This window comes from Lissotriton helveticus, chromosome 1_1 (assembly GCF_964261635.1).
Source record: "Lissotriton helveticus chromosome 1_1, aLisHel1.1, whole genome shotgun sequence".
Taxonomy (NCBI): Eukaryota; Metazoa; Chordata; class Amphibia; order Caudata; family Salamandridae; genus Lissotriton; species Lissotriton helveticus.
Window position 1 is genome coordinate 1,125,322,216 of NC_136057.1, and position 12,052 is coordinate 1,125,334,267.

Sequence of the window (12,052 nt, forward strand, 5' to 3'; positions counted from 1 at the left end):
AACAAACACTTTGACACACAGATACCACTCTTTTCGACATACGTCTTCTTGGCCCTATGCAATGCATTCACATTCCCACTCAAATCGTGCAGAGGCAGACAAATGGATATAGCCTTGGACTCGGCCTTGCAAAACATATTATCTCACAGGGGCCCTGACCGGATTGCTACCTACCAGGGATGGTTACACATATTGTGGAATATACTGGGAATGGAGCGTATATCCCTTTCACTTATCTGTCCTAGGACGCCTATTTTAATATACTCATCCCGCAGGCCCAACGATTTGCTGTGCTCCCCTTTGGTCTTACCAGTACCCCTTGGGGGTTCACTAAAGTGATAGTGGTAGCAGCAGCACACCTTTGGAAGTGCGGTGTTCCAGTTTTCCCCTACGGCTGGCTGTTGAAGGCGGACTTGCTCCAGGCAGTCATCAACCACATCCAGAGTCATTAACCACAACCCGACTACGACAAACCTCCTGTCATGTTTGGGGTTTACTATCAAGGTGCCGAAGTCACACCTGACTCCTTCACAGATGCCTTCTTCATCTGAGCCATTCCGTATGTTGTGCAGTTTCACGCCTTCCCCCCAGGAACTGAGAGTCGGGACATTTGGGCTAAGATCCCGATCAGCATCCCTCCTGGATCTCGGGGAGGAGGAGACTGCGTCTGCTGGGGCTGATGACCCCCTGCATCCTATTGGTTAAGTACACTAGGTGACGTATGTGGCTCTGCAATGTGATGTGAAGTCTCAGTGGTCCAACATCAAGGTGATCTTATCTAGATCTTGGAGGAGACTGCAAAAGATCTGCAGTGGTGGTTACTGAACAGTGATTGGGTCATCGGCTGACACCTCTCCCTACCACATCCAGAGTTGAAAATTGTGACCGATATGTCTCTTCTTGGTTGGGGTGGCCATTTAGGGGAGGTTGAAATCCGAGGCCTCTGGTCTCCGGCAGAGCCCCGGCTCCATAGCAACCTCCTGGAGCTGAGGGCCATTCTCTTGGTGTGGAAAGCCTTTTTTCCATCCATTAGGGAGGTTAGTGCAGGTGCTTATGTACAAGACCACCTCCATGTGGTAATGCAAAAGTAGGGTGATGTGGGGTCCTGGATGCTGTGCCAGAAGGCACTCCGCCTCTGGAAATGGCTGGACTAACAATGGTTCTTCCTGGTGGTGAACCACCTGGCTGGATCTTTGAATGTCAGGGCTGATGAGCTCCGCAGTCAATGACTAGCCGATCATGAGAGGCAGTTACACCCGGAGGTGGATCAAGGTCTTTTCTGCGACTGGGGAGAACTGTAGCTAGATCTTTTCACCATCTCCTAGAATGTGCAATGTCAGCAGTTCTGCATGTTGGATTTTCCAAAGAGTATCTCGCTAGGACACATTCCACCTAGAGTGGGACTTGGGACATTCTGTATGGTTTCCCATTTGTTTGTAATGATGAGGCTTGGTTACTGGTATAATTTCGATGAGTGGGAACGGGATTCTTTAATTAAAAAAAAAAAGAAATTGTGAACCTTGCTCTAAGAGAGAGACCATAATAGTACATTTTAAATGATGTGGCGAGTGTCTGACACAGACTACTGCACAACCCCCTCTCAAGCACAGAATCATCTAAAATATTGACTTTGAATTCACTGGGAAATCTATGCTTAAAAGGGAATGGGCTTTTGAGAAATGTTAAATCTGAACCATGTAAACAAGACCCAGAACCCTTTTTCAATGGCTTAGCTTTTTCAAGTATAAAGGAAACCTGATGTGATTGAAACTTAAATTGTGACTGTCTATACATTTTTGTCTAGCATTGAGAAGGGACATGGATCCTGTTTTGTCCAGGTTCAGCTCCTACTTCAGTCCGGGATTAGATGTGGAATTCATTTGATGTCAGTCACAACAGGGCCTGGGATAAATTGTGGTTGGCATCAATGTGATGATGAAGTGATCACCTTCAACATCCTGTTGGGTGATCTGCGATAAGATGCACGTAGTGGGTGGTATCCTCTTCTCACCAAAGTTTAAACCAGGTTTATTAATGTGAACTTGAGAAATGGGTTTGGAAGATAGACCCCTGGAGAAGCTCAGTGAATAAGTCCTTTGGGCGTTTGGGTGCTGGCCCACACTGGCTATTATTTTTTATATTGTGGACAGTGGAGATGTTTTTAATGTTAATCTTATGAACACTTTGTACTCAATGTGATGTATTTTGGGATGCTGAAAGTGTGTTCTGTATGTATGTTTTCCTGACTGAAGTATTTACAAATAATTTCGACTGCCCCAATTTCTACTTGACTGAAATTTTGCCAATTTATACTTTAGGTACTCGAAAGTAAGGAGCAGTCTGTGAAGTCTTCAGAACAAGCTTTAGAAGAATATAAAAGAAAGTTTGCTGTGATGCGTCATCAGCAAGGACTTTTGTATAAGGAGTATCAAAGGTATAAGCATCATATTTCTGTTGTATCAAGTGTATGGTTTGTTTTAGCACTTCACTCCCAAAGATTCAATATGTCGAATTGATAACATTAATTCTAAAATCTTACCTAAATTAATCCCTAATAAAAAAAGTTGATTTTGAAAAACAATAGCAAGCCTACTAACAATATGCCACATAATTTACATACAAATAAAAACAGCGCAGTACCCCCACACCACAAAACAAGCTTAGGGATTGGAGGAGGTAAGAGAAATAGGAGATGCAAGCGAACTTTCATAATTGATGGCTATAGTCTACGTGGCAAGGAGGATCTAACTCTCGTTAAGCTATTAGGCAGCACAATGCTGATTTCACGTTTCAAATGACCAATACACTTAGTATCTCCTTCATCTTCTTAGAAGGAACTTTAACCAGGGGAGACAATGTGGGTTTTGAAGACAATGGTAGGAAACCAGAAGGAACAGGTGCATGTGTACACCACAACAGGGAATTGAGTATAAGTGTTTTCTCGCAAGGATGGTTGTGAGTCACCATGCTGATGTAAGGTATGTACGAGATTGTTGCACAGGGTTTTCCTCTCATATCCACCCCCCTTTCTTCTCAGCGTGGTAAAAGCTACTTAACCTTAGCTAAATGAAACTTGGTAAGATTAAAATTGCAGGCGTTTGGTAGAGAACTGAAGGCACAAGATATTCACATGCAGCTATCCTGATACCACCTACTTGGTGCCTAATGGTCTGCTGAAATTTTAGAAAAAGGTACAGCTCACTCTTCATTTTGACACAATAAATGTACTAATATAGAAAAAAATAAAAAGGTGGTATGAAGCTCTGAAAGAATTTTGATATCAGAAGAAATCCATGACTCCTAAGTTAAAAATTCAAATTTCAAAATGATGATATTGAGCTGCTTGAAAAGAGTTTAAGGTAGGAAATATTATAGACTTTTAACATAATTGAATCTATTTGTCCTATCCCCAATGAAGATTCATTGTAGCTATAAAGTTATTTTAATTGGTCATCTAGCAATCTTCTAAAAGGGATGAGTACAATCCCTTTAACATGAAATAGAACCTTGTTACCTCTATCAGACCTCCCTGAACACTTAAGCTATTTCATGGGATAGGAGCAGGACAGTATTAAGCCTTAAAGCATTCCAAAGATATCTAGATATGTTTATTTAAATTGAACTATGAGCTGTTTATTAACCCCTTCCACGCTCATGACGAGCTGGGCTCGTCATGAAGCAGGGCGCTCACACGCTCATGACGAGCCCAGCTCGTCATGAATGCACTGAATCCACCATACCCCCAGCACAGCAGGGGAATGTGCTGAGCGGCGAAGGTGTTAAAACTTGCCATAAGGAAGCTAGGAAGCCAACCATGTGATATAACCAGCCATCCTATCTTGAAGAACGTTGGTGTGGTCTGGGTGCCGTACTTATCGATGAGGTGCAAAATGACCAAAGCAGCCATCCCCCTCTGTTACGGAGGAATGCCATTTTGAAGGAGAGGAAAAGTGTGGTGTAAAATTAAATGAAAAAGATGCTACTGAGACTTCAAGTGCATAGACTCAAAAAGCAGGAATTTCCAACAGCCTTTCCTAGTAGTTCTTGATTTTAAAATGTTAATCTGAAAGAGACACGTTAGTATTAGATTCCTTACCTTAGAATATCCCCAGGCATCAGACTGGATCCGGAAACTTTGCGTAGCAGTACCCTTGCACGTCGGTAGGCGTCGTCTGCGGCTCCGTCGTCGGCGTCGTGGGCGCCATGATGACGTCGTCGGAGTACTTAGACGCCGCCTCCGCGTGCTGACGTCAGTTCTTCTTTTTTCCGCGCCAGCAAGCGCAGATCTGGAAAAAGCAGTAACCCTAGTCAATTTTTGACTAACGTTTTGATCGTTTTTGATCATTTCTCGAAGTCTTTCGTCTCCGATTGGTGCCGTAGGGATGCCCGGCTTTAAGCACTGCGAGGATTGCGACCGCACGATGTCGGTCACGGATCCTCACCACCTGTGTTTAACTTGTCTAGGCGTCGATCACGACGACAAGGCCTGCTCCGACTGCCGGGCCCTCTCTTCGAAAGCCAGCGGGAGCGGTCCCGCAGGCGACTCGAGCTCCGGCAGTCGGTCCCACGCCGCGAGAGGTTTCGGTCCCACGGGAGGTCGAGGGACAGGTCGCGGGCTCGGAGCCACTACAGCTCCGAGAGTAGGCCGCACTCCTCCGGGGCGAAGTCGTCATCAGGTAAGAAGCACAAGAAGTCCAAGAGGCGTCATCGCTCTGCGGACTCCCCCCGACGCTCGCGCGATGCGGCCGGGGGTTCGGGTGACACCACCCACGCGGCTCCGTCGGAGTTGCGGGCGCCGCGTTCAGCCCCACACCCTCCGGTCCCTGGGCTCAACGCGACGCCGGAGGAGATCGAGCGCTTCCTCATGGCCATGAGGAAACTCTCTCCTCTGACGGGCTCCGCGGCGCCTTCGGGCCCAGCGGACCCGTCTGGGGCCTCTAGCGGGTCGGGGCTTTCGGCCCCGACACCGTCGGGTGCTTCGGCCGCCGATGCCTTCGGGCCCGGCGCCGCAGGTTCCCGCTATCCCGACGCCGCTGGTGCCTTCGGGCCCGGCGCCGCAGGGTACAGCGGTTCCGGCGCGCCCGGCGCCGAGGGACGCCGCTAGACCTTCTTCGGGATCTGGATCGTCGCCGGTGGACCTTACGACCTCTCCGGCGTCGGACCATCAGGTGTCGCCCCCGGCGCCGTCCTCGGGCGCGCCGTCCCCGATGCCCCCTTCATTCCTGTTCCGACGTTGGGACGGCCCCATTGGGCGCCGCTCCAGACGTCGTTTGAGGAGTTTCACTTCTATGAGCAGGCCCCATTAGTTGAGAACCCTGAGTTTCAGGAGATGGGTGATGAAGGGGATTGGGAGGGGTCTGAGGACCCTCTGACCCGAGAGTGTCAGTCTCATGAGGACTGGGCAGGAGACCTTGGGGAGGCCAGTGGCCTGGACACCTCTCCAGACACTGGTTTTGTCTCCCCTCCTACCGTGGCTTCGGAGGAGGGGGCAACCTACAGTGTGGTGTTGATGAGGGCTGCCAAGGCCTTGGGCCTTGAGCTCCCCGTCGCGGCCGTGAGGACTAATCTCCTCACTGAGGTCCTTAAACCGCAGTCAAGCTCGGCCGAGCCTCTGCTGCCCTTTAATGAGGCCTTGACCGACTTTCTTCTGGGCACTTGGTCCAAGCCCGCTGCGGGTTCGCCCGTAGATAGGAACGTGGCCAGACGCCACCGCCCAGCACCGGGCGACCCATGTTTCCTGTCCACCCACCCCAGACCGCATTCCCGTCGGCACCGCCGGACAGGTAATCCAAGAGGTACGAGCAGTACGGAAAAGATCTTCTCGTCCCTTAGTCTGGGACTGCGGTCTTCCAACACCGCATGCCTCTTGGGCCGCTACACCCACTCTCTGTGGGATACGGTTGCGGAAGTGCTGCCAGAGTGTCCGTTGGAGGTACGGGCCAAACTCGGCCAAGCCCTTGTGGAGGGCCGGAATGCAGCCAAATATTCTATACGGTGTGGGCTGGATACCACCGATTCACTGGGTAGAGCTATGGTAACGACGGTGGCGGTCTGAGGTCCGCCAACTTTTCGGCCGATGTCCAGAACACCTTGATGGACATGCGGTTTGATGGCCGTCGCCTCTTTGGCGACAAGGCAGTCCATGCGCTCGAGCGCTTTAAGGACTCCAGGGCTACGGCCAAGTCCTTGGGCCTCTCGGCCCCGCGCCAGCAATCGGCTGCCTTTCATTCCTTTCGTGGCCACGGAAGGGGTGTACCCACACGTGCCGCCAGCCACGCTCCGCAGGGTAATACCCAACGCGGTGGCGGCCGTGGGAACCGCCGTCCCGGCGGTAGGGGACAACGGCGAGGTCAGTCCACACCTTCCCCCGCAGCATCTGCCTCAAAACCCTCCTAGTCCGTGCTTTCAGGCCCATGGGACGCCAGTGGGGGGCAGGGTTCGCCATCACCACCTCCACTGGCGCACCGTCACTTCGGACAGGTGGGTGCTGCAGATCGTCCGAAGGGGCTACTCCCTCCCCTTTCGAGGCAACTCCTCCAGCCATGCCACCGCAGAACCACCATGTATCGGGGGATCATTTGCGACTTCTGCAGGAGGAAGTTACGGCCCTCTTGGCCAAGGGGGCCATCGAGCGTGTTCCTGGGCCAGAAGTAGGGTGTGGTTGCTACTCCCACTACTTTCTGGTACCCAAGAAGGGCAAAGGGGGCCTACGCCCTATCTTGGACCTAAGGAACGTCAACGGCTTCCTCCGGAAGGAGAAGTTCAAAATGCTGACACTGGCTCAGGTCCTAGCTGCCCTGGACCCAGGAGACTGGATGGTAGCGTTGGACTTGCAGGACACTTATTTTCACATCCCCGTCCTGCCGGCCCAACGGCGCTACCTGCGGTTCACTGTTGGCCACGAGCACTTTCAGTATACCGTGCTCTCCTTCGGCCTTACCAGCGCCCCACGGGTGTTCACAAAGGTGATGGCGGTGGTCGCAGCTCACCTGCGCAGGTTAGGGGTTTCAGTCTTCCCCTACCTCGACGACTGGTTGTTGAAGGCGGGCTCGTCCCAGACAGTCGTCAGCCACCTCCAGACTACGGCAGATCTCCTGCACCGCCTGGGGTTCTCCATCAATGTGCCAAAGTCACACCTGTGCCCCTCTCAGAAGCTCCTTTTCATTGGAGCGGTTCTCGACTCGGCGCGGTTTCGGGTTTATCCACCCGAACAGCGGGTCCGGGATATTCAGGCTCTGATTGCCATCTTTCAGCCGTTATCCCGGGTCTCGGTCAGGTTGACGCTGCGGCTTCTGGGGCTGATGGCCTCCTGCATCCTGCTGGTGCATCACACCAGGTGGCGGATGCGGGCTCTGCAGTGGGACCTGAAGTTTCAGTGGGCCCAGCATCAGGGCAACCTGATCTCGGAGGGCACTGCGAGACAGCTGCAGTGGTGGCTCACGGACCGCGATCGGGTCAGCGGTAGATCCCTCTCCCTTCCCCAACCGCAGCACGTAGTTGTGACGTATCCGTCCCTCCAGGGCTGGGGAGGCCACATGGGAGAGGCGGAGATCAGAGGCCTCTGGTATCCGGCGGAGGCCCGGCTCCACATCAACCTCTTGGAGTTATGGGCGATTCGTCTAGCACTGAAAGCATTCCTCCCCTCTGTCCGGGGGAGTGTAGTGCGGGTGTTCACGGACAACACCACCGCCATGTGGTACTGCAACAAACAAGGTGGGGTGGGATCGTGGACCCTTTGCCAGGAGGCTCTGCACCTCTGGCAATGGCTGGAACGCCAGGGCGTGACCCTGGTGGCTAAACACCTGGCAGGTTCTCTGAACGCCAGGGCGGACGAGCTCAGCCGTCGGTGCATGATGGATCACGAATGGCGTCTGAACTCCGACGTGGCGCAAGGCCTCTTTCAGCAATGGGGAGAGCCTTGGTTAGATCTATTTGCCACCGAAGAGAACGCGCAATGTCATCAGTTCTGCGCGTTGGAATTTCCAAGGCGGCACTCGCTCGGAGATGCTTTTCGTCGCGAGTGGAGCTGCGGTCTACTGTCCGCCTTTCCGCCTATACCACTTCTGCCCAGAGTGCTGAAGAAGATCAAGCGCGACCGGGCCCAAGTCATCCTTGTGGCTCCGGACTGGGCTCGAAGGTACTGGTATTCAGAGCCACTCAGTATGTCAGTCGATTCCCCGGTTCGTCTGCCTCTTCAGGAGGACCTTCTGTCGCAGCAGCAGGGGACGGTCCTCCACCCGAACCTGTCCAGTCTCTACCGCCATGCTTGGAGATTGAGCGGCGACAGTTGAGGCCATTTGACTTGCCTCCTGAAGTCTGTAACGTCATTCTGGCAGCCAGGCATCCCTCCACAAAGTCGGTATACGCCTGCAGGTGGAACAGATTTGTGGCATGGTGCACAGCAAAGGCTGTGGATGCTCTTGCTGCCCCTCTTTCTGAGGTTCTTCTCTTCCTTCTCTCTCTTGCCCAGCAGGGCTCTGCTCTGGGCACTATCAAGGGCTACCTTTCTGCCCTTTCAGCCTTTCTGAGGCTGACTGATCAACCTTATTTGTTCAAGTCCCCTATTGTAAATAGATTTCTAAAAGGCATCACACACACATTCCCGCCTGTTCCGTTTGTGATGCCTCAGTGGGACTTGAACCTGGTTCTTACGTTTCTGATGTGCGCTCCTTTTGAGCCACTTCACAACTGTCCTCTCCGCCTTCTAACTCTGAAGACTGCTTTCCTGGTTGCCATCACCTCTGCCAGGAGAGTGAGTGAGCTCCAGGCCCTTTCTTGTACTCCACCTTTCCTTTCTGTCCATCCGGACAAAGTGGTGTTGCGTACTAAGCCATCTTTCCTGCCCAAGGTTGTCACGGCCTTCCACATCGGGCAGTCTATCACCTTGCCAACCGTCTGGACCCAAAACGTGCGCTCTCATTTTACTTGGATCGCACACGCCAGGTCCGGGTGGATGACCAACTCTTTGTTGGTTACGTGGGCGCTAGAAGGGGAAAGCGGTGCACAAGAGGACCATCTCCCGGTGGATCATCTTGTGTATCCAGGCATGCTACTCCTTGGCTAGAAAGGAGCCCCCTGTTGGATTACGGGCTCATTCCACCCGAGCCACGGCGACTACAACTGCCCTGGGCCGGGGGGTGCCCTTACAAGACATCTGTCAGGCAGCTACGTGGGCATCAATGCACACGTTTGCAAGACACTACTGCCTGGACAGCCAAGTCCGGAGGGATGGCTTCTTTGGCCGTTCTGTCCTCCAGGACTTTCTGGTGTGATTATTGGTTCGCAGACCCACCACCGGGGTTGGTATTGCTGGGGTATCTATTCTAAGGTAAGGAATCTAATACTAACGTGTCTCTTTCAGATGCACAAGTTACTACTTGTGTAACGATATATCTGTAAGAGACATTAGTTAGTATTAGATTCCTTACCGACCCACCCATCCTCCCCGTTCTGCGAACCGATATCTAGGGTTAGGGTTACCCCCTTTCAGGGCCCTAGTTTCAATGGCACCAGTGTTGGTTTTTAACATGGCTCTGCGTTTCTGGCGCGGAAAAGCTGTGTCTAAGAACTGACGTCAACACGCGGAGGCGGCGTCTAAGTACTCCGACAACATCATCACGGCGCCCACGATGCCAACGACGGACGCGGAGCCGCAGACGACGCCTACCGACGCGCAAGGGTACTGCTACGCAAAAGTTTCCGGATCCAGTCTGACGCCCGGGGATATTCTAAGGTAAGGAATCTAATACTAACTAACTAATGTCAGTCTTCCCCTTTAGTAGTAAACTTTTAGTGTGTCCCAACAAAAGTCCATTGTCTTCTCATTACGGGGTAAAGTGTGATTCAATTTGAAACATGCAATACTTAATGGAGCTTCAATTACTATTACAATTGCTTAGCGAGTTAAAATATTCGTGTTATATAAAACTCTGAGGGAAAAAAATGTTTACTTCTTAGAATATGGTGATCTCCAGGTCCCAATTTCAAATGTCCAAGTTTGAATACTATTAAGCTGGTAATTTTAACATCTGAAGTGCTTGGAAATAGCAATATTGTGGATTCAAGTGCAAAATAAAAATAGGCTTGTTATTAAGTTGTAATGCCCGGGGTTTTGGGCCTGCCTCTTGTTTGATTGTGAATTACATTTGGTAGTGATATGATTACATTTTTCATATTCAGTTTATGAAAAATGACAGGTTGGTCTTGAAAAAATTCATCATTGTGATTGCCTTCATTATTTTATATTTAAGTGAAAGAACATCATGGGAAATTGAATCTGAGAAACTGAAAGAAGAAAGGAAGAAGCTTGAAGATCAGAAAGAGCAAGATGCAGTGAAAATAAAGGAGTTTGAAGTAAGAGGCTACATTTCTGTACTTCTGTCAGGTTTTGAGACAAATGGTACTTCTCCCAGTTTTCTTGTTTGTAGATATGTTGTACTTTCAGCAAAACTGAGAAAATATTTGTATAAAGGTTTGCACACCTAGTTACGCTCCATGTTTCTTGGGAATTTGGATGGGATGGTGTTGTCATCGTGTAGAACCTATAGGTCTCCTTCCTACATGTATATGTATGCAGAGTATAATATGCTATTGTTACCATTATTGTGTGTGGAAGGGAGTCATATCTCATGAGAGGGAAAGTTTTGAGTGGGTTATGATACTGTAGAATATGATCTAGGTCCCAAAAACTCACAAGATTCTGATCTATTATGCAGAAACAAGGGATCTGATGTCTGAATTTGTGTTTGATAATACATTTGCTCCAAAAGATATTTTATGCCGTGCCAATGAATATAAATATGTCCAATAAAGCTTGTTTTTTTGGACCATGTGTACTAATAAAGACAAATCCAGACATTTATTACATTGAAAAGGTGTTTTTCACCCCCCCCCCCCAATAAAGGCGGATGTAGTGCATCAAAATTAATGTATCCAGTACACGGAGAAGACGCTTTCGACCATGATAACCGGCAGACAGACTGGTAGTGAAATACAATGCGTAACGTAGAAAACATACTTCATTAGTCAAGGGTAAACAAGACAATATATTGAAAAATGCAAAAATACCTCCCAGTCAGCTGGGCACCCACTAAATATGTTTGAGTGAAAGCACCAAAATATGTTACATACTGTGGACTTGCCATCCCCTCAGATACGACATGCTGAAGTGGGTAGTACAAAGGACATGTGGGATAGTCACTCGTAATCAAATGGCATGTGAACAGAAATAGTAAAATGCTCAAAAGAAAAATTCAGTATAGCCAGAATTAAGTCCCAGTGAGGCTCTGCGCTGTATCACACCTCCCACAGGCAGCCACCCCCACACTGCACCCTTTCTTCGACTGTGCAGTGCATGGGGAAAATAGTTTTTTTGTTTTTCATGTGTCTCTGTTTTTTTTTAATGAATTTATAAGGTTTTTAAAAAAAAATCCATTTCGTAACTATAATGACCATGTAACATTTGTTTTTTTGTAAATATAAATATATAAAATGAATCACTGGGCAAAAATGAAAAAGTGCCCTTTCAATGGAAAGTGTGGCAAAAACATAATTACACAGTGGCGATCGCTGCTGCTTAAAAAAGACATATAGTGCAATATGCTATTTATGACCATTTATAACCATTATTCAGAGTGGGAAAGGTAATGATTCAACAGAGGTCACGCTCAAAGGAGTCACAGTACCCATGTCTCGTTGTAACAATGATGATTTACAGGACCCTATTCTGGCAAATCTGATTATAAAATTATTGCCATGCTGTTTTTTTTTTTTTGTTCAAACATTATACTCGAAGATAGCCAGACTTATAATAAGCAGTTAAATCTGTGCAGTGAGATATAATTTCATTAAATATATCATGCCAGTCTGAGGCCAGTTTTCTGCTGTAGAGAATTGTAACTTTAAACCTGTCAGGCGGTAAGAGTGCTGTTTTTCTTCCTTTAGTCTGAAACACGTTTTATTTGACCACGTTTCTGTTAAATAGCTGGGCTTTCATATTTGTCCTCATGCCTTACCTGTTTAGCAGTTTTAAAGCATAAGAAGTGGTGGCTTC

At 49.2% G+C, this 12,052-nt stretch overlaps 1 protein-coding gene across 2 annotated transcripts in view; it reads left to right on the plus strand.

Moving 5' to 3' along the window:
* The window catches only part of CEP290 (centrosomal protein 290), a 1,500,249-nt gene that overhangs the window by 527,284 nt on the left and 960,913 nt on the right, over window positions 1-12,052 (plus strand). For both annotated transcript variants that reach the window (XM_078678872.1, XM_078678869.1), the window contains exons 22-23: window positions 2,319-2,434; window positions 10,251-10,353. In XM_078678872.1, the coding sequence (XP_078534998.1) occupies window positions 2,319-2,434; window positions 10,251-10,353 (219 nt within the window). The remainder of the gene's footprint in view (window positions 1-2,318; window positions 2,435-10,250; window positions 10,354-12,052) is intronic.